Source organism: Leopardus geoffroyi, chromosome A1 (assembly GCF_018350155.1).
Source record: "Leopardus geoffroyi isolate Oge1 chromosome A1, O.geoffroyi_Oge1_pat1.0, whole genome shotgun sequence".
Classification (NCBI taxonomy): Eukaryota; Metazoa; Chordata; class Mammalia; order Carnivora; family Felidae; genus Leopardus; species Leopardus geoffroyi.
Genome location: NC_059326.1, coordinates 94,731,242 through 94,751,487, shown reverse-complemented (window position 1 = coordinate 94,751,487; position 20,246 = coordinate 94,731,242). Strand labels below are relative to the sequence as shown.

At 41.8% G+C, this 20,246-nt stretch overlaps 1 protein-coding gene across 6 annotated transcripts in view; it reads right to left on the bottom strand.

Moving 5' to 3' along the window:
- The window catches only part of COMMD10 (COMM domain containing 10), a 314,502-nt gene that overhangs the window by 72,525 nt on the left and 221,731 nt on the right, over positions 1–20,246 (bottom strand). For 3 of the 6 annotated variants that reach the window (XM_045486328.1, XM_045486338.1, XM_045486304.1), the window contains exons 1-3: positions 9,931–10,080; positions 7,694–7,948; positions 5,700–5,888 (exon numbers count right to left, since the gene is read on the bottom strand). In XM_045486328.1, coding sequence (XP_045342284.1) covers positions 5,700–5,888; positions 7,694–7,948; positions 9,931–9,947 — 461 coding nt within the window. In that variant the 5' untranslated portion in view covers positions 9,948–10,080. Of the gene's footprint in view, positions 1–5,699; positions 5,889–7,693; positions 7,949–9,930; positions 10,081–20,246 lie in introns of those variants that run through there. The other 3 variants (XM_045486362.1, XM_045486348.1, XM_045486321.1) reach the window with 1 other exon arrangement.

The following is a 20,246-nucleotide window of genomic DNA, read 5'->3' as shown; positions in this document are numbered from 1 at the left end:
TCATGGATGACATACACCAAAAACTTAAAAAAGACTTGTGATGGGGATTAAGGAGGACACTTGTGATGAGCCCTGGATGATGTATGCAAATGCTGAATCACTATACTGTACACCTGAAACTAATATAATACTGTATGTTAACTAACTAGAATTACAACAACAACAACAAAAAGCCTTGCTTTCCTTCTAAGATAGGGAACACGGCAATATTATTTGTTCTCATCACTTCGATTTAATACTATCCCAAGGGGCACTCTTAGTGCAATGAGAAAAAAATTGCATAGATGTAAGAAAGGAAGAAGTAAAATCATCATTTTCCTCAGACTGCATGATCCCAGGGGAAGAAAATCCAAAGGGACCCTCAAAAAGCTACCAGAATTAAGAAATGAGTTTATCAAGTTCACAGGAAACAAGATTAAAATACAAATGTCAGTTGTATTTTTAGATACTAGCAGTGAACAATTAGACGGTAAAATATAAAAAATGCCATTTTACATAGTGTTAAAAACGGAAATCCCACGAGATAAATGTAATAAAAAACAAGTATAAGACTTGTGCACTGAAAATGACAAAACATTGTTGAGAGAAATTAAATAATTAAACAACTGGAAATTCACTGTTGTTAAGATGTGAATTCTTTCCAAATTGATCTATAGGTTAAATGCAGTCTCAGTCAAAATTACATAGGCTTTTTTTTTCCTTTCCAACTGAGAAGTTAATTATAAAATTTAGAAAGAAATACAAAGGATCTAGAATAATCTAATCAATCTTGAAAAATTATAATGAAGTTTACTTCATGATCACTATATAGCTAAAGTTATTAAATAGTGTAGGTTCAGTGTAAGGATATGGGACCATGTAAGGAGTCCAAAATAGACTCTCATAACCAATGGTCAAATGATACTGACAAAGGTACTAAGATGATTCAGGAAAAGATGCTCTTTTCAATGACAATGCGAGCTAACTGGTTATCTATTTAGAAAAAAAAAAAAAATGGACCTTGGCCTTTACCTCACACCCTTTATCAAAATTACTTTACTTCTTTAAAACATTTTTAAATTTATTTCCAAGAGACAGAGTGTGAGCAGGGAGGGGCAGAGAAAGAGGGAGGGAGACACAGACTTGGAAGCAGGCTCCAGGCTCTGAACTGTCAGCACAGAGCCCGACACAGGCCTCGAACCCATGAACCAGGAGATCATGACCTGAGCTGAAGTCGGACACCTAACCAAGTGAGCCACCTAGGCGCTCCATAAATTACTTTAAAATGAATTATAGTTTGGGGCACCTGGGTGGCTCAGTCGGTTGAGCGACTGACTTTGGCTCAGGTCATGATCTCACAGTTTGTTGGTTAGAGCCCCATATCAGGCTGTGTGCTGGCAGCTCGGAGCCCAGAGCCTGCTTGGGATTCTGTGTCTCCCTCTCTCTCTGCCCCTCCCCCACTCATGCTCTGTCTCTCTGTCTCAGAAATAAATAAACATTAAAAACCATTAAAAAAAAAATAAAATAAAATGAATTATAGTTTTAGCTTTTATGTTTAAAGGCAAATACAGGAAAAAAAAATGTGTGTGAATGTGAGGAAGGAAAAGATTTCTTAGGACACGGAGAGCATGAACCACAACAGAAAAGAATTGCCAGGAGTAGACTTTTTCAAAATTAAACACTCTGCTTTTACAAGGCAAGCCACTGACAAGGAAAAATATATACAGTAAATATAACTGATAGTGGAGTTATTTCCAGAAAATACAAAGAACTGTTATAAATCAACATTAAGAAGACAATCAGCATGATAAAAAAAAAAAGCAATATATGTGAAAGGACAGTTCTCAAGATATATGGATGGCCAAGAAGCACAGAGAAATTGCTCAATAGCATTAGGCATCATGGAAATGCAAATTAAAACTACTACCCCCATCTAGAAAAGCTAAAATTGGAAAGACTGACAATACCAAGTGTCGGACGATGTGAATCAGTAAGAGCCTTCATAGATGAATGGTGGGAACATAACGTGCTACAACTACTTTGGAAAACAGTTTGGCAACTTCTTAGGAGTTAAATATTTTCCATACAACTCATTACTTCCCAGGCATTTCCATAAGAAAAATCAAAACGAAAGACAGACACAAATGTTCAGATCGGCTTAACTCATAATAGACCCCAAACTGGAAATAATCCAAGGACCCATCAACTGACAAACAGATAAACGTTTTGCGGCCGAAGCGTTCGATGGCATATTCTTCAGCTATAAAAAGGAACAAATGTTGCATATAAATACGTCTTAAAAATATGGTGAACAAATGAAGCCATAGTATACACACTGTATAGTTCCCATTTACATAAGATTCTAGGATAGGCAAAACCAATCTACAAAGACAGGAAATAAATCAGTGGTTGCCTGGGGCCACAGCTGGAAGATACTGAGTGCAAAGGAATACATGGGATCTCTTAGGAGGTGAAAATGTTCTGTATCTTAACTGTGATGGTGATTACGTGATTCCATCTATATGTGTGTCAAAACTTAGTGAAATGTATAAATAAAAACGAGTATACTTCAACTTCATTGTATGTAAACTGAATCTCAACATATGTAAGCAAAAATAAAAAATAAATTCTAGGTTTTGGTATCTGTCTTCGTTATTTTTTATTTATTTTGACAGAATGACAGAGAGAGTGGTGGTGGCAGTGGGGGCGGGGGGAGGCAGAGAGAGGGAGAGAGAAAATCCCCAGCAGGCTCTGCACTGTCAGCACAGAGCCCGACGCAGGGCTCAAACTCACGAACGGTGAGACAATGACCTGAGCTGAGATTGAGTTGGATGCTTCACCGATGGAGCCACCCAGGCGCCCCAGTTTTTTTTTTTTATTTTGTTTTGTTTTTTAGTTTGCAGACAGACAGCCGGGGCTTGTGCATCTGGGTGATGCATGGTAATGGAACAAGGTCTGCCAACGCCTTGGGACTGCTTTCCTTCAAACACAGTGACATCCCAGCTCTAGGAGTCCACTATTCTGAATGTCTCTGTTTACAGCTCCCTATGCCAGGTGCTAGGAGAGGGTGATGAGGTGGTAGCTAACCAGCTAGAGCTGCCGTACTCCCAGAGTCTAGCACAGTGCCTCTTGGATGGACGAGTAAGACATGGGTAAAAGAAGCATATTTCCAGAGGAAACCTCAGATCTTAGAATGGTACCAATGCAAAGACTGAGAGAGGGGGCTGGGGGAGGGAGCCACGCAGTGGCTTCAAAGAAAACCATCAGGCCAGGAAGTGCCTCAGTACTGGCTTTTAGAGCAAGCCCCGGCCGGGGAGTGCACAGCCTGAGCATTTCCAAATCCTAGCAGCGTCCTTCTTCATTGACTTCACTGGGCCAGGTCAACAGAACCATCCTCACTGGAGCAGATTTCCCAGTGAGAGATTTTACATCCATGCACCTGCAACCCTCAAATAAGGTGCATCTCCAGTCAGGGCCAGCCTGCAAAGTGCAGCTCTCGTTTTACCGGAACCCCTTGTGGAGCATCTGGCCTCTCCCAGGCCACTCCCAGGCAGGCTTATTTTCTCTGCACCCAGTGCCTCTTGCTTCCCGCCATAGAAGTGTATGCACATCCCAAATCAATTAATCAGCATGGGCTTCTTCCCAATGACAGCCAACAAAGACATTCTAAACATGGCTTGACTTCGTGCACACAGCTCTTGCTACATCCACACTCCCCCTTGGCTCATATTGTGACCCATCTGTTGATGAGAAATTAACGACACACAGTGTGTCACATATGCCCATACGTTTATTGTAGGATTCAAGCTAGAAGTCATGCTTTTGGGAAAGCTGCAGAGAAGTGTGTGGAACAGGCTGTGTTGGCTCTCTTCCATTAAGTAAGATGGGCCTCGGCTCCCTGGGAAACATCTGATCGGAAATAGCAAAATGTCCTGCTAAGTAAACCAACATGATAAAGGAAAATCATGAGCACGATGAAGCCACAGACATTAGGGACGAGTGATCGAGGGGAGTTATGTGAGGGTGTGGGGTCACCAGTGATGCTTTGAGGAGGGTAGGGCAGGGAGGACTGTGCTTTGCCCCACAAGCCTGGGATGCTGGGAGTTAACAAGTGCTCAATTACCTTAATGATCATCAAACCCAAAGTTCAACATATATTTAAAATAAATTTTTGTTCAAAGTATATTCATTTTTCAGAAACAGAGACAGAGCGTGAAGGGGGGAGGGGCAGAGAAAGAGGGAGACACAGAATCCGAAGCAGGCTCCAGGCTCTGAGCTGTCAGCACAGAGCCCGACGCGGGGCTGGAACTCACAGACTGTGAGATCATGACCTGGTCTGAAGTCGGACACTTAACTGACTGAGCCACCCAGGCGCCCTCAAATTCAACATATTTGACAGACTTCTAACTGCTTTCCCAAAGGTAATAGCATTGGCAGAGGAATTTCTTGGATTCCCCAAAAGACTCTTTTGAACTACTAGGTAAGGGATAACTATGTTTTGGGGTATTTTCCCCCACTTTCGGAGATGGCAGTTTCGATCACCACCTCTTTCTGCCCAACTTGAAGAAGCAATACAATGTAATTAACGGTAACGATTTGGACTGAGGATCATGAGACTAGCTTTCTTCTTTTTATTTTTATTAAAAAAAAATTTAACATTTATTTATTGTTGAGAGGCAAAGAGAGACAGAGCACAAGCAGGGGAGGGGCAGGGAGAGAGGGAGACACAGAATCCGAAGCAGGCTCCAGGCTCTGAGCTGTTAGCACAGAGCCCGACGTGGGGCTTGAACCCACGAACCACAAGATCATGACCTGAGCCAAAGTTGGATGCTTAACCGACTGAGCCACCCAGGCACCCCATGAGACTAGCTTTCTATTCCTGGTGCTGCCCATTAGAGGCCAAATGACCTTAGATAAGTCACTTATTTTCTCTGAACCTCACAAGCGGTTAGACCACACTTGGAATTTCCCTAGCTCCTTCTGAATCTTTCCATGTTGTATCCAGAATGTTCCTTTAGCTTGTCTTCTAGTAACAACAATTTACTTGGCCTCCCAGTGGAAGGCCAATGCTGTTGCTCCCACCTGGCATTTGATCAACTTCACTAGTGCAAGAAGACCTAACAATTGTAAATATTTAGGCACCCAACATGAAAGAACCCAAATATATAAAACAATAACAAACATAAAGGAACTCATCGAAATAATACAATAATAGTAGGGGACTTTAACTCTCCACTCACAGCAATGGACAGATCATCTAAACAAAAAATAAACAACGATCAACTTTATTGACCAAATGAATGAAAAATCACATACATAAATGAATTCCTGACTCCTTCCTGCACACTGGCTTTCTCTGTGGGCTGCTATCACTTCAATCAAACAGGAGTGTAAAAATTAATTTAAATTATGCTCCGTTACTCAGTCCTTATTCAGGACCTTCTATGTACCAGGCATCAAAGTAGGAAATGCTTGCACTGGTCAAAGACATACGAAAAGATCCCTGCCCGTAAGAAACTCCACGTCCTTTGCTTTGTCTGCGACTCCACACCAACAGTTAGGACATCAGTCAGGGTCCAATCAGGAGACAGACACTATACAACTATTTAAATAAGGGAAGCTTAACATAAAGAATTATTACCTAATGACAAAACAGTAACTATAAAAGAGAGCTTTATAGGGTACCATAGGGCTGAGAGAGAGTACCCAAAGTCCCGTACCTGGTTGAAGAAGGCAGAGTTGAAGTCTGTCGGATGGAAGAGAAGTGTGTGGGATGGGCCAGGCCAGAGCTGGTCCACAGTTCCTGGGAGAGCAGGAAGCAACCTTCTGAGAGGTAGGTAAGCCACAGCCAGTGACCAGATGTTTCGAGGAGGCATGGCGCACCTGGTGTCCATGTCTCGAGGGCAGACCTGAGGGGGAAGGGGCGTATGAGCAGAGGGAGCCATGGCTCGCGTGAACGGGCATGTGGAGAGGCTGAAGGTCATAGTCTGGGCAGAGGACCTACCGCATGCAGTGTCTGTGTTGAAAGAACCAAGGGGAAGTGTGAGGGCAGCACTGCAGGGTCACTAGGGGACTGAGTACCCTGGGCCTCTGGCTGGGGCAGAGCGCCACCAGATGTCTTCGCGTTCACAGGCGTGACTGATGGGGCCACTGGCAGAACCCACAGGAGAAGCCTCTTCCTCCTGCTCTGTTCCTCCAGCGGCCTCCACCAAGAAAGCTTAACCTGTGATCACTGTAAAGAAGACGTTAAAGGGATTCCAACCATTATTTTCGGAGCAGCTATTGAAGAGGACATTCAGAGCTGAGAGGCAGAAGCTGCTATCAAAAGGGCCCTACGCTGGGGGGTGGGGGTCAGACCTTCTGAGTGCACCTGAAACTTGGGTGTCTTGGCTTTATTCATCTGTGCCACGGAGAAATACCTGTTTAATTTACTAACCAAGAATACTGTGAGGCTCCAATAAGCAGCGTGAAAGGGCTCTGTAGAGCGTAAAGTGGTACACATTTCCGGCGGGTCCCTGCCATGTTAGCTGTGCTCAGTGTTACATTTGCTGCCCCAACAAGCTGGGTGATGTGCCACCTGGTGTTAAGGCCTCAGCGATGAGACCCTGAGACCCTGTCTTATGTATTTTGAATTGCTGGCAGCTAGCGCTCTAGGCACAAAGCAGGTGGTTAATTGGTCTTTGTTACCAGAACTATATGTTTCACTTATTTATTGAGAATCTCTTTTAAGGATTTTCTTTTTTTTTTTTTTTATGTTTATTCATTTATTCTTGAGAGAGAAAGGTAGAGAGCAAGCAGGGGAGGGTGAGAGAGAGAGAGAGAGAGAGAGAGAGAGAGAGAGAATCCCAAGCAGGCTCCACACTGTCAGCAGGGAGCCTGACGCAGGGCTCAAACCCATGAACTGTGAGGAAACCAAGAGTCAGACGCTTAAGTGACTGAGTCACCCAGGCGCCCCAGAGTCTCATTAACTGAGGTGCGGAAGCTGCAGGCCATACTGTATCTGACCCATGAAGGGGTTGGCTCCTTGCAAGTGAATCTCTCTCATGCTTCCCCACCTTTCTTCCTACCACCAGAAAGCTGCCGGAGGCATCGCTGAGGAGAGCCTCTTAGCCTCCTGACCAGCCTCTTCCTGGGGACCTGGGGTGATGCCTTCATTGTAGATCCTGATACTCAAGCAAAACAGGAGTTCCAGTAGGACCTCGCTTGCTGACCGATTACGAAGTGGGTGAATAATGTATAAATGAATGAATGAATGAGCAAACAGAGTTGCCCAGCTAAGGTCTTGTACAGTATCCTATTTGAGTGTGATAATCATGAGGCTATCAAAATCAATTGTTCCTTAAATATATGTCTTTAAAAAACAGACAAAAATCTTTGTCCATTCCTTTCTCTTATTACTCCCTCCCTCCCTTCCTTTTTTTTTTTTTTTAAGTTTATTTATTTTGAGAGAGAGTGAGCAAGCGAGCACACAAGCAGGGGAGGAGCAGAGAAGGAGAGACATAATTCCAAGTAGGCTCTGTGCCATCACCTCAGAACCCAATGGGGGGCTTGAACTCATGAACTGTGAGATCACGACCTGAGGTGAGATCAAGAGTCAGACACTTAACTGACTGAGCCACTCAGGTGCCCCTCCCCCCACCTTTTATTAAATCAATGAAGAAATGTGGGTATATATGCAAAACAACTTATTGGATTTTTGCAGCAGAAAGCTCACAGCACAATACACCATGGTTCTGTCTGGGCATCGCGGATACAGCTCTCGGAGGTCAGAAGAGTCTCACTCTGTATGAAGGGTAAGTTCCTGGGTATCCGCAGCCTCCACGCTGCTCGTCCTGGCACTGCTGTTGGTTCAGGTAGGGAGAGAGCTGGAAGCAAGCTGTGGCTGGAGGGGGCAAAACCTGTGGACATGCTGATTGGTCTAGGAGAGAAACCTCCTGCCATCTGGCTCTCCTCTCCCATAAAGGCAGTCCTGAAGGAGAAGTAGAAAAAGGCAAGCAGGTTTAATTAGTCTCAAACATATCCTGGGACATTTCAGAGATCCCTGCAGGAAACTGAAGCATTGCATGCTTTTTAAAACTAAACGTCACTGATGCAATTAGAATTTGGGTGGTTTTTTTTTTTGTTTGTTTGTTTTGGTTTTTTTGTTTTTTCTGCCCAGCCTAGGACACATTTTGTGGATGAAGTTCAACCAGTAAGCCCTTAGATAGATTTCGGCATGGTGCTGGTTAATTGTCTGAGGCAGAAACAACTTGGCATTGCAGAATCAGTTTGCTCTGCTTTTGATACACAGGAGGGTGGGTTCAATGCCGCAGGGTGAAACTAACATATGGAAGAAGTCTTTCATTCATTCATTCCTCTGCCTGAAGCAAATCCTGTGAGTTTCATATAATGTGAATGAGATCTACTTGCAGATAAGGGAACACATTTAGAAAAGGAGGCACAGAGGTGGCCCTGAAGTGGGTTGGTCTTCTGTACCACACAAAGGTAACCTGATCAGTCGGTTGATATCTCATCCACTCTTTTTCTCGGTTTCCTCTTTGGCTGTGCTACGCTATCAACACTTAGTCTGGAAAGAGGGGGAGCACTGTTTTCAGTTGTTCTTTTCCTTCCACAAATTCAGCAAATGGTAAAAAGACAGAATCACGTCAGGCTACCAGAGGTACAATCCTCCTTGGCTTCCTAGGGAAGTGAAGGGAGAGGTTGAAGTTCAAGTTCTCAGAAGTGTAGAGGAAGGTGAGGGTGAGGTCCATTTCCTCCCTGTAGGGAACTGGTCTCACTGCTCTGTTGTGGCAGGTGGGTAGCCAATTGAAAGGGACTCAGCAATGTTTCCCCCGTTTTCAGAGAAGGGGGTATTTTGTTTATTTAGAATGGAGGGTTAAGAGTGTCAAGCTGGTCTTCTGCCTTGAGAATCAGTCATTGATTTTAAAGACTTCTCTTACTCAGTGTCTACTTGAGAATTGAAAGGTATAAACGATGCCTTTGATATTTTTGTCCATAGGCCTCTAACATGTTTACCACTGAAAAGATCTGTTAAGAAAAGCTACAAGGGACACAGAGAAAATTGTGATTGCATTCAATGGCACTTGAATAGAGAACTCCAAGTGCCCAAATCTTGTCCTGTCAATCACTCCTCAACTTTTGATGTTCCCAAGGGAGCTGCATACAGAAAAACTGATAGCAAATGGGAAGCAGAGTGAGACTTTATTACTACTCTTCAGAGCTTCATATAGCTGGATCAGAGCACATGGCTCACTCTTAAGACTTAAGAACGGCCCCCCCTCCCCTATACACTCTGCTTCACCTCAAATTCTCCAGTATCACTAGCTCCTGCCAACTATATGGCATGTAACTAAAACAACAGCATTTTACTAAGGTAGAGAAAGACGGCTAGGCCCCGAGGGATTCCTGGTTCCACTGATAATTCCAACCCATGAACTGAAAGCAAGGAGTGCAAGAGTACCAGGAGAGGATTACCATGCACAGACATAGTCTCTTTACATTACTCTGTTTGCTGGTAAACATGGGCAACAGTGTTTCCTTTTTTTAATTTTTAGAAAAAACTTGATTTCAGTACTGTTGACACACAATTTTATGTTAGTTTCAGGTGTACAACATGGCGTTCAACTTCTTTATACGTTACGTTATGCTCACCACAAGTGTAGTCACCATCTGTCACCACACAATGCCTTTACAATACCGCTGTGTTCCCTATGCTGTGCCTTTTATTACCGTGACTTATCCATTCCATAATAGGAAGCCTGTATCTCCCACTCCCCTTCGCTCATTTTGCCCATCCCCCAGCCCTTCTCCCCTCTGGCAACCATTAGTTTGTTCTCTGTATTTATAGGTCTGATTCTGCTTTTTTTTTTTTTTTTTTCCTGGATTCTGCATATGTGTGGAGACATCTGGTATTTGTCTTTCTCAGCCTGACATATTTACTTAGACTGATACCTTCTAGGTTCACCCATGCTGGCACAAATGGCACAATTTCATACTTTTTAATGCTGAGCAATATTCCATTATTCTACACCTTCTTTACCAATTCATCTATTGATGGACACTTGGGTTGTTTCTCTATCTTGGCTGTTGTAAGTAATGCTGCAATAGACGTAGGGGTGCAAATACGTTTTTGAATTAGTGTTTCTGTTTTCTTTGGATAAATATCCAGTAATGGAAATATTGAATAATACAGTATTTTATTTTTAATTTTTCGAGGAACCTCCCTACTGTTTTCCACAGTGGATACATCAATTTGCATTCCCACCAACAGTGCACAAGTCCTTTTCTCCAAAGTGCACAAGTGTACAAGTCCTTTTTCTCCAAATCCTCACCAACACTTGTTAACTTCTTGTCTTTTTTTATTTTAGCCATTCTGACAGGTGTAAGGTGATATTTTATGGTCGTTTTGACTTGCATTTCCCTGATAATAAGTGATGTTGAGCATCTTTTCATGTGTCTGTTGGCCATCTGGATGTCTTCTTTGGGAAAATGTCTATTCAGGTCTTCTGCTCATTTTTTAACCAGACTGTGATTTTGGTATTTAGTTATATAAGCTCTTTATATATTTTTTGGATATTAACCCATTATCAGATATATCATTTGCAACTATCTTCTTCCATTTAGTAGCTTGCCTCTTTTCTTGATGGTTTTCTTCACCACACAAAAGCTTTTTATTTTCATGTGTCTCAACAGTTTATTTTTGCTTTTGTTTCCCTTGTTTCAGGAGACATATATAGAAAAATACTGCTATGGCTGATGTCAGAGAAATTATTGCCTATTTTCTCTTCCAGGAGTTTTGTGGTTTCAGGTCTCACATTTAGGTCTTAAGCCATTTTGGTTTATTTTTGTGTATGGTGTAAGAATGTTTCATTCTTTTGCAGGGAGCTGTCCAGTTTTCCCAACACCATTTGTTGAAGAAACTGTTTTTCCCGCTGTATATTCTTGCCTCCCTTGACACAGAGTAATTGACCATACAAGCATGGGTTTATTTCTGGGATCTATTCTGTTCCATTGATCTATGTGTCTATGTTTGTGCCAGTACCATACTGCTTTGATTACTACAGCTTTGTAGTATATCTTCAAATCTCGAATTGTGATACCACCAATTTTGTTTTTCTTTCTCAAGACTGCTTTGGCTATTCTGGGTCTTTTGTGGTTCTATATAAATTTTAGGATTATTTTTTTCTACTTCTGTGAAATATGCTGTTGGTATTTTTTTTTTTAAATTTTTTTTTTCAACGTTTTATTTATTTTTGGGACAGAGAGAGACAGAGCATGAATGGGGGAGGGGCAGAGAGAGAGGGAGACACAGAATCGGAAACAGACTCCAGGCTCTGAGCCATCAGCCCAGAGCCCGACGCGGGGCTCGAACTCACAGACCGCGAGATCGTGACCTGGCTGAAGTCGGACGCTTAACTGACTGCGCCACCCAGGCGCCCCTATGCTGTTGGTATTTTGATGGGGATTACATCAAATCTATAGATCGATTTGGGTAGTAGTCTGGACACTGTACAATTATGAACCCTTCCAATCCACAAACATGGAATATCTTTCCGTTTGTGTCTTCTTCAAATTTTGTCATCAATGTTTTATACTTTTCAGAGTAGGGTTCTTTTGCCTCCTTGGTTAAATTTAGTCCTAGGTATCTTATTATTTTTGGTACAATTATAAATGGAATTGTTTTCTTAATTTCTCTTTCTGCTACTTTTGTTATTAGTGTATAGAAACACTACCAATGTCTGGCTATTAACTTTATATTCTGCAACGTTACTGAATCAATTTATTTCTTCTAGGAGTTTTTTAGTGGAGCCTTTAGAGTTTTCTATGTATAGTATGATGACAACCAATATCTTATAATTGATCAAATGGAATGGCAAATCATTTTCCCTTAAGAGACACTGGAAAGCGAGAGAGCGAGAGAGAGAGAGAGAGAGAGAGAGAGAGAGAGAGAGAGAGGCAGTTAATAGGGACAATAGGAAAGTAAGTAGAGAACTAGAAATAGTTTTCCCCTATAAAACATTCACCCTCTCTGCACAATAAATGTTCTATTTAAAACTTGTACAGAGAAGCTTGTGAAATAATAAAATATATGATTCTTTAGTAAAATGTAGAATACATATTTAGTCTTAGCTGATGAAATAGGGAGTAATTATTTAATTATAGGGCAATTACTCTCTTCTCAAAGATAGGATTCCACAGAAAGAAAATTAGACTTTTTGAGGCCCCACCTTTTCAAGTAGACACTTTTGTAACCTGGATGTCCCAGCACAGAATACACTAAATATAGCAATTAACTAAATAACAGCTAAATATAGCAATTAACTGACATACAGAAAACCTGAAAGACTCTACCAAAAAATTACTACAACTGACAAGTGAATTCAGTAAAAGTGCAGGATACAAAATCACTGTGAAGAAATCTATTCCATTTCTTTTTTTTTTTTAATTTTTTTAATGTTTATTTATTTTTGAGAAGAGAGAGACAGAGCATGAGGCGGGGGGAGGAGAGAGAAAGAGGGAGACACAGAATCCGAAGCGGGCTCCAGGCTCTGAGCTGTCAGCACAGAGCCCGACATGGGGCTCGAACTCAGGGACCACGAGATCATGACCGGAGCCAAGGTCGGACGCTTAACAGACTGAGCCACTCAGGCGCCCCGAAATCTATTCCATTTCTATATACTAATAGTGAAGCAGCAGAAAGAGAAATTAAGAAAACAATACCATTTATAATTGCACTAAAAATAATAAGATACCTAGGAATAAACCTAACTGAGGCGAAAGACCTGTACTCTGAAAACTATAAAACATTTATGACAGAACTGAAGAAGACACAAAGAAATGGAAAGACATTCCATGCTCACATATCGGAAGAGCAAATATTGTTAAAATACATATAGTACACAAAGCAATCTATACATTTAATGAAATCCCTTAAAATGCCAATAGCATTTTTCACAGAGCTAGAACAATCTTAAAGTTTATATGGAACCACAAAAGACCCCAAATAGCCAAAGCAATCTTGAAAAAGAAAAGGAAAGCTGGAGGCATCACAATTTCAGACTTCAAGTTATATTACAAAGCTATAGTAATCAAAATACTATGGTACTGACACATAAATAGACAAAAGATCAATGCAAGAGAACAGAAAAACCAGAAATAAATCCACACTTACATGGTCAGTTAATCTTTGACAAAGCAGGAAAGAATATCCAATGGGGGGGAAAAAACATCTCCTCAACAAATGGTGTAGGGAAAACTGGACAGCAGATTGCAAAAGAATGAAACTGGACCACTTTCTTACACCATACACAACAATAAACTCAAAATGGACTAAAGATATAAATATGAGATCTGAAACCATAAAAATCCTACAAGAGAGCATAGGCAGTAAGGTCTCTGGCATCAGTCATAGCAACATTTTTCTAGATAGGTCTCCCGAGACAAGGGGGAAAAAAAGTAAATATAACCACTGGGACTACATTAAAATAAACTTGTGCAAATGAATGGAACAACTAATAAAACTAAAAGGCAATTTATGGAATGGGAGAAGATATTTGCAAATGACATATCCGATAAAGGGTTAGTATCCAAAATATATAAAGAATACAACTCAACAACCCCCACAACAAATAATCCAATTAAAAATGGGCAGAAAACATGAAAAGACATTTCTTCAAAGAAGACATACAGACGGCCAACAGATGCATGAAAAGATGCTCAACATCACTCATCATCAGGGAAATGCAAGTCAGAACTACAAAGAGATATAATCTCACACCTGTCAGAATGGCTAGAGTCAAAAACGTAAGAAATCACAAGTATCGGCAAGGATGTGGAAGAAAAAGGAACGCTCTTTCACTGTTGGTCAGAATGCAAACTTGTGCAGCCAGTCTGGAAAACAGTATGGAGGTTCCTCAAAAAGTTAAAAATAGAACTACCCTACAACCCAGTAATTGTACAACTAGATAAACACTAGGTACTTACCTCGAAATTAAATACAAAAACACTAAGTCAAAGGGACACATGCACTCCTATGTTTATTGCAGCATTATTTACAATAGCCAAATTATGGAACAGCCCAAGGGTCCATCGATAGATAAATGGATAAAGGTGTAGTATACACACACACACACACGAACATTATTCAGCCATGAAAAGAATGAGATCTTGCCACTTGCCATGACATGGATGGAGCTAGGAAGTATGATGCAGTCAGAGAAAGATAAATACCGTATGATTTCATGCATAAGTGGAATTTAAGAAACAAAACAGATGAGCAAAGGAAAAAAGAGACAGAGAGAGACAAACCAAGAAACAGACTCTTAACTATAGAGAACAAACTGATGGTTACCAGAGGGAAGGGGGTGGGGAGCGGGGGAAATAGGTGATGGGGATTAAGGAGATTACTTGCTGCGATGAGCACTGAGTGATGTATGGAAGTGTTGAATAACTATAGGGTATACTTCAAACAGATATAGCACTGTATGCTAACCATACTGGAATTAAAAAAATAAAGACAGACATATAAAATTGTGTAGAATGAGAAGGCAGAAATAGGGCTAAAGTAGAATGACGCTTATTAGCATTTAAGAATATTTGAACTTTTTAATAGAAATACTATTGGGATGCCTGGGTGGCTCAGTTGGTTAAGTGTCTGACTTCGGCTCAGGACATGATCTCATGGTTCTTGAGTTCAAGCCCTGCATAGCGCTCTCTGCTGGCAGCACAGAGCCTACTTGTGATTCCCTCTCTGATTCCCTCTCTTTCTCTTTCTTTACCCCTCCCCAGCTTGTGTTCTCTCTCTCTCAAAAATAAACATTAAAAAAAAAATTAAAACCATAGAAACTCTAGCAAGGATTTTTGTTTAAAAAAAAGGAAGTAATTTTAAAATGTCTTTGAGATTATCCAGATTGTAAATTTAACTGAAAGTGTAACCTAAAGAAAACGGATCCAAAAGTATAAATGCATTTAAGGGAATACCATGAACCCCAGGAAAATGACCCAGGAAAATCAGGAATGGGAGTGGTTCCTGGAAGCCGGTAGAGGAGAATCATAGCACTCTAAGATCAGCACTTGGGCAGATTCTCAGAGAGTGCCTGAAGGAATAACCCTACAGATGGTGGTTACACTCTCCTGGTCCAACAGCTCAGGGCACCTATCAACACATCTAAGCCTGCCAGGCAGAACTTAGTAAGGTCACTGACCCAAACACACAAAGGGAGGTTAAGAGCATCCCTAGTGAAGGCAACTGTTCCCAAAGTTCTCCGAGCCTGCTGAATGAGGCACACATGCTCTTGGTAATCTGCAAGTCCAGAAGGTTGATGCATCCAAACTTGCTTTTTATTACTACTCTAATCACTTGAGACCACATGCAGTGCAGAATATATGATGCAGTAAGAAACACCAAAACTTGGACAGTGAGAGGACTTTTGGCCATGAGGTAGAAAAGCTGGATGTTATAAATCATCACTCAAGAAGAAAATCATCCCTCACCCTGGACTCTACATCTAAAAACACAGTTGGCTGCATAGGGAGATTTTTAATTAAAATGTTACTGAACAGGGGCACCTGGGTGGCTCAGTCAGTTATGCGTCTGACTTTGGCTCAGGTCACGATCTCATGGTTTGTGAGTTTGAGCCTCACGTCAGGCTCTGTGCTGACAGCTCGGAGCCTGGAGCCTGCTTTGGATTCTGTGTCTCCCTCTCTCTCTGCTCCTCCCCTGCTCACACACACACTCTCTCTCTCTCAAAAGTAAATAAATATTAAAAAAAAATTTTAAATGTTACTAAACAGCTTTCTTCATGGTTCTCTGCACCTTGCTTGCGTCCTGCTTTATCTAGGTGAACATTTTCGAATTTTTGCCCCACCTGTGTATTTGGGATGACCTGAAACAATCTGTGCCATGTAAGTGGAGACCTCTTTCTAAAACCTTGTCACTGAATCGCCCCACACCAGTGAGGAAACCCTCTTTGTAGGCAGTATGTGTATGTGTGTGTCATTAATCAAGGTAGACTCTTTGACAGGAAATTAAAATCTCGATGATGAGCTCACAAAGTCTATATATACTTTACATACACCTCTATGTAAGAGGGTTGCTGATGTCTTTCCGGAGCACCTCATTTGACCCTGCTACATAAATCATCTCTGAATTTGGTAGGAATGTAATTGCTTTCCAGTCTTCAGGACATCGGCACCAAAAACCTGTCTGGGTCAACTTCATGACTATCACATATCTCAGAGCAGTGGGAGATCTTGCTTTATTTTAACACTCTGGATGGGAGAAAGCTGGGTGTCTAGCAGGTTAGTTGGCTGTTACTGTGTGCAGGTACATTTTCTGCTTGATGAATGAAGGCTCAGTGACTTTCCAGAGATCCTCCCCAGAAGAGATGTGGCCATTCCCTGGTAGGACGACTAACGTATTGCCAAATCAGTTTGAAAGGTACTCTTGTAAATCTGAGAGTTATGATGGTTTTGTTTAAAATCTTTTTTTATTTATTTTTGAGAGAGAGAGAGAGACAGAAAGAGAGTGAGCAGGGGAGGGGCAGAGAGAGAGGGAGACACAGAATCTGAAGCAGGCTCCAGGCTCTGAGCTGTCAGCACAGAGCCCGATGCGGGGGTTGAACCCACGAACCAAGAGATCACGACCCAAGCGGAAGTCAGACACTTAACTGACTGAGCTATGCAGGTGCCCTGGTTTTGTTTGTTTTAAAGAATTCAGATGGTACTGTGAAAATAAGAGAGGCGTGGGGAGGAAAACTATGTACTCTGTTAACCCCCTCAGCCAATACTTCTTAAGGACCCTGATGTCCACAGGATTACTTACATCAGCGTGTTAACAGGGTGAGAGGCTGGACTTGCAAAGTAGAGCACATGGCCTGGGATGGATGAGTCACCACTCTCTCCGATCGCTTGGAAAATTACTGTGTTCTGCTGCCAGAGCATAACCCCATTTGTGGGTGGCGAGGGATGCTGAGGCATCCAAGGTGGCAGTGATACAGCCACCTGGTTCTGGGGACAGCTTTGTCCGTGAGTGGCCTGGAAGAAGAGTGTGAAGTGAACCTGTAGGAAGAATGTGAAACGCGGACTAGAGACAGCAGAAAAGGAAATCTGGCATCATCGGGAGCAAGGCGGCATGGGGAAAGACCTTGAGAAACCACGCAGCTCTGTGCCTCCGGGCGAAGCTACATTTATTACAGACGAGAAAAACCTTGTTATTGACTTTTCCTTAAACAGTTCAGGTGGGATGTATTGTGTTCTTCAAAACTCAGTTCCAGAAATAAATGCAACTGGCAAATGTACTATTAATGTCTTTCTTTCCCCTTCTGTCCTTTACCTACATTCCTCGGAAGAAAAAATACTTTAAAAAACCCAAGTCATTTAGAAAATGAGATTCTCAGATTCTCATTAAAAGATGCTAAAAATGACTGAACTCTGGGTTTTTACTAAGGGAACCTGATTACGTATTCATTATTTTTCCTGCCAGTTTCACTAATCCTGCGGCATCTTCTAGATTTTTAGACGGACCTGCTTCAACTGTCCTCTCTTTGACGGCTATTTCTTTTGAAAGAAAAAAACTTTCCATTTCAAATAAACAAAGCAGGCTGTGAAAACTGCCATCGCTTGGATTTAAATCGTAGGCCTTCGATCACCGAGAACAACCTCACACCTCAGAGAAAAGCAGAGGACTATTAAAAGCCTCAAAAGTACATGTTTGGCGGCGGGGAGGCAGGGAGGGAGCAGTGATCAAATCCTTGAAATTCTCTAAAATTATAAATGCCATTAAGCTTTACTATAAAATCCTTCAGATTAATGTGTTCCTAATTTTAGCATTCAACGGGGCTGTTGTATCGAGTAGAACTATTTGCATAATGATGACAAAAACCAAAGTTTCAGGGAAGCAAAATGGACTCATCTGAAACTCACATTCTAATTCCTGAGCAGCTTCTGACTAATGAGTCAGAACAAGTCAGAATTGTCCTGGCCCTCTTCTTCAACAGGGAAAAAAGGATTATGGGAAGACTTTGGGGGAAATTTACAATACATATCCATAGGCTTCTCAAACTTTTCCCCCAAGGAGCCACACTGGGGGAGGGGGGTGAATATATCTTCTCAGTAGCCTCATGGGTTTAGCCTGTAGACTGCCAGCACAAAGATTTTTAAAGCTTCTCATTTTCTCCTTAACATGTATATGTATTCTCAACTATATGCCACAAAATATTCATGTCTCTTTAAAAATATAAATGCTGTCAGGGTGCCTGGGTGGCTCAGTCAGTTGAGCATCTGATTTCGGCTCAGGCCACGGTTTCACGGTTCATGAGTTCGAGCCCCTGCATTGGGCTCGCTGCCGTCAGCGTAGAGCCTACTTCGGATCCTGTCTCCCTCTCTCTCTGCCGCTAACATGCTTGCGTTCTCTCAAAAATAAATAAATCTTTTTTGAGCAACCTCCGCACTGTTTTCCAGAGCGGCTGCACCAGTTTGCATTCCCACCAACAGTGCAAGAGGGTTCCCATTAGTCCACATCCTCTCCAGTATCTACAGTCTCCAGATTTGTTCATTTTAGCCACTCTGACCGGTGTGAGGTGGTATCTCAGTGTGGTTTTGATTTGTATTTCCCTGATGAGGAGCGACGTTGAGCATCTTTTCATGTGCGTGTTGGCCATCTGGATGTCTTCTTGAGAGAAGTGTCTATTCATGTTTTCTGCCCATTTCTTCACTGGATTATTTGTTTTTCGGGTGTGGAGTTTGGTGAGTTCTTTATAGATTTTGGATACTAGCCCTTTGTCCGATATGTCATTTGCAAATACCTTTTCCCATTTCGTCAATTGCCTTTTAGTTTTGTTGATTGTTTCCTTTGCAGTGCAGAAGCTTTTTATCTTCATGAGGTCCCAAGAGTTCATTTTTGCTTTTAATTTCCTTGCCTTTGGAGATGTGTCAAGTAAGAAATTGCTGCGGCTGAGGTCAGAGAGGTTTTTTCCTGCTTTCTCCTCTAGGGTTTTGATGGTTTCCTGTCTCACATTCAAGTCCTTTATCCATTTTGAGTTTATTTTTGTGAATGTGTAAGAAAGTGGTCTAGTTTCATTCTTCTGCATGTTGCTGTCCAGTTTTCCCAGCACCATTTGTTTTAACTGCATTTTTTCCATTGGATATTCTTTCCTGCTTTGTCAAAGATTAGTTGGCCATACTTTTGTGTGTCCTATGACCCAGCAATAGCACTGCTAGGAATTTACCCAAGGGATATAGGAGTGCTGATGCATAGGGGCCCTTGTACCCCAATGTTTATAACAGCACTTTCAACAATAGCCAAATTATGGAAAGAGCTTAAATGTCCATCAACTGATGAATGGATAAAGAAATTGTGGTTTATATATACAATGGAATACTACTTGGCAATGAGAAAGAATGAACTATATGGCCTTTTGTAGCAACGTGGATGGAACTGAAGAGTGTTATGCTAAGTGAAATAAGTCATACAGAGAAAGACAGATACCATATGTTTTTGCTCTTATGTGGATCCTGAGAAACTTAACAGAAGACCATGGGGGAGCGGGAGGGAAAAAAAAAGTTAGAGAGGGAGGAAGCCAAACCATAAGAGACTCTTAAAAACTGAGAATAAACTGAGGGTTGATGGGGGGTGGGAGGCAGGAGAAAGTGGGTGATGGGTATCGAGGAGGGCACCTGTTGGGATGAGCACTGGGTGTTGTATGGAAACCAATTTGACAATAAATTTCACATTAAAAAAAATAAATCTTTTAAAAAATTCTCTAAGTAACTGGCTAATTAAAATCAGGTTACCCCCATATTAGTTAGGCTCGAGGTTAAGCAGCTGTATTAAAAAGTTCCCCAACACAGTGGCTCAAACAGAGGTGTTTAACTTCTCATGTGATGGTATACAGATGGCAGCTTGTCAAGGGTGTATCAGCAGCAGTGCTCGACAGGACATTGAGGGACCCAGCTTCTTTCTACCTTGTTGCTCCCTACTCCTGATGGCATTATCCTCGTCTGCTCAGCCAAAGCTGACCCGGCTGCAAATCTATGTTTTTAGCCCTAGAGAGGGCAAAGAAAACTGGAGACAAATGTCATTTCCACTCACATTTCATTGGTGAGACCTAGTCACATGGCTACAGTAGCTGCAGAGGATGGAACATGTAATTTCCAATTGATGGCCACGTGGCTGGCAAAAATTACAGTGATGCTACGAAACCATATACCAGATCCACCTTAGAGATTTATGTAGCCCATGACAACTGCTGTATTCCTCTAGGGATGCA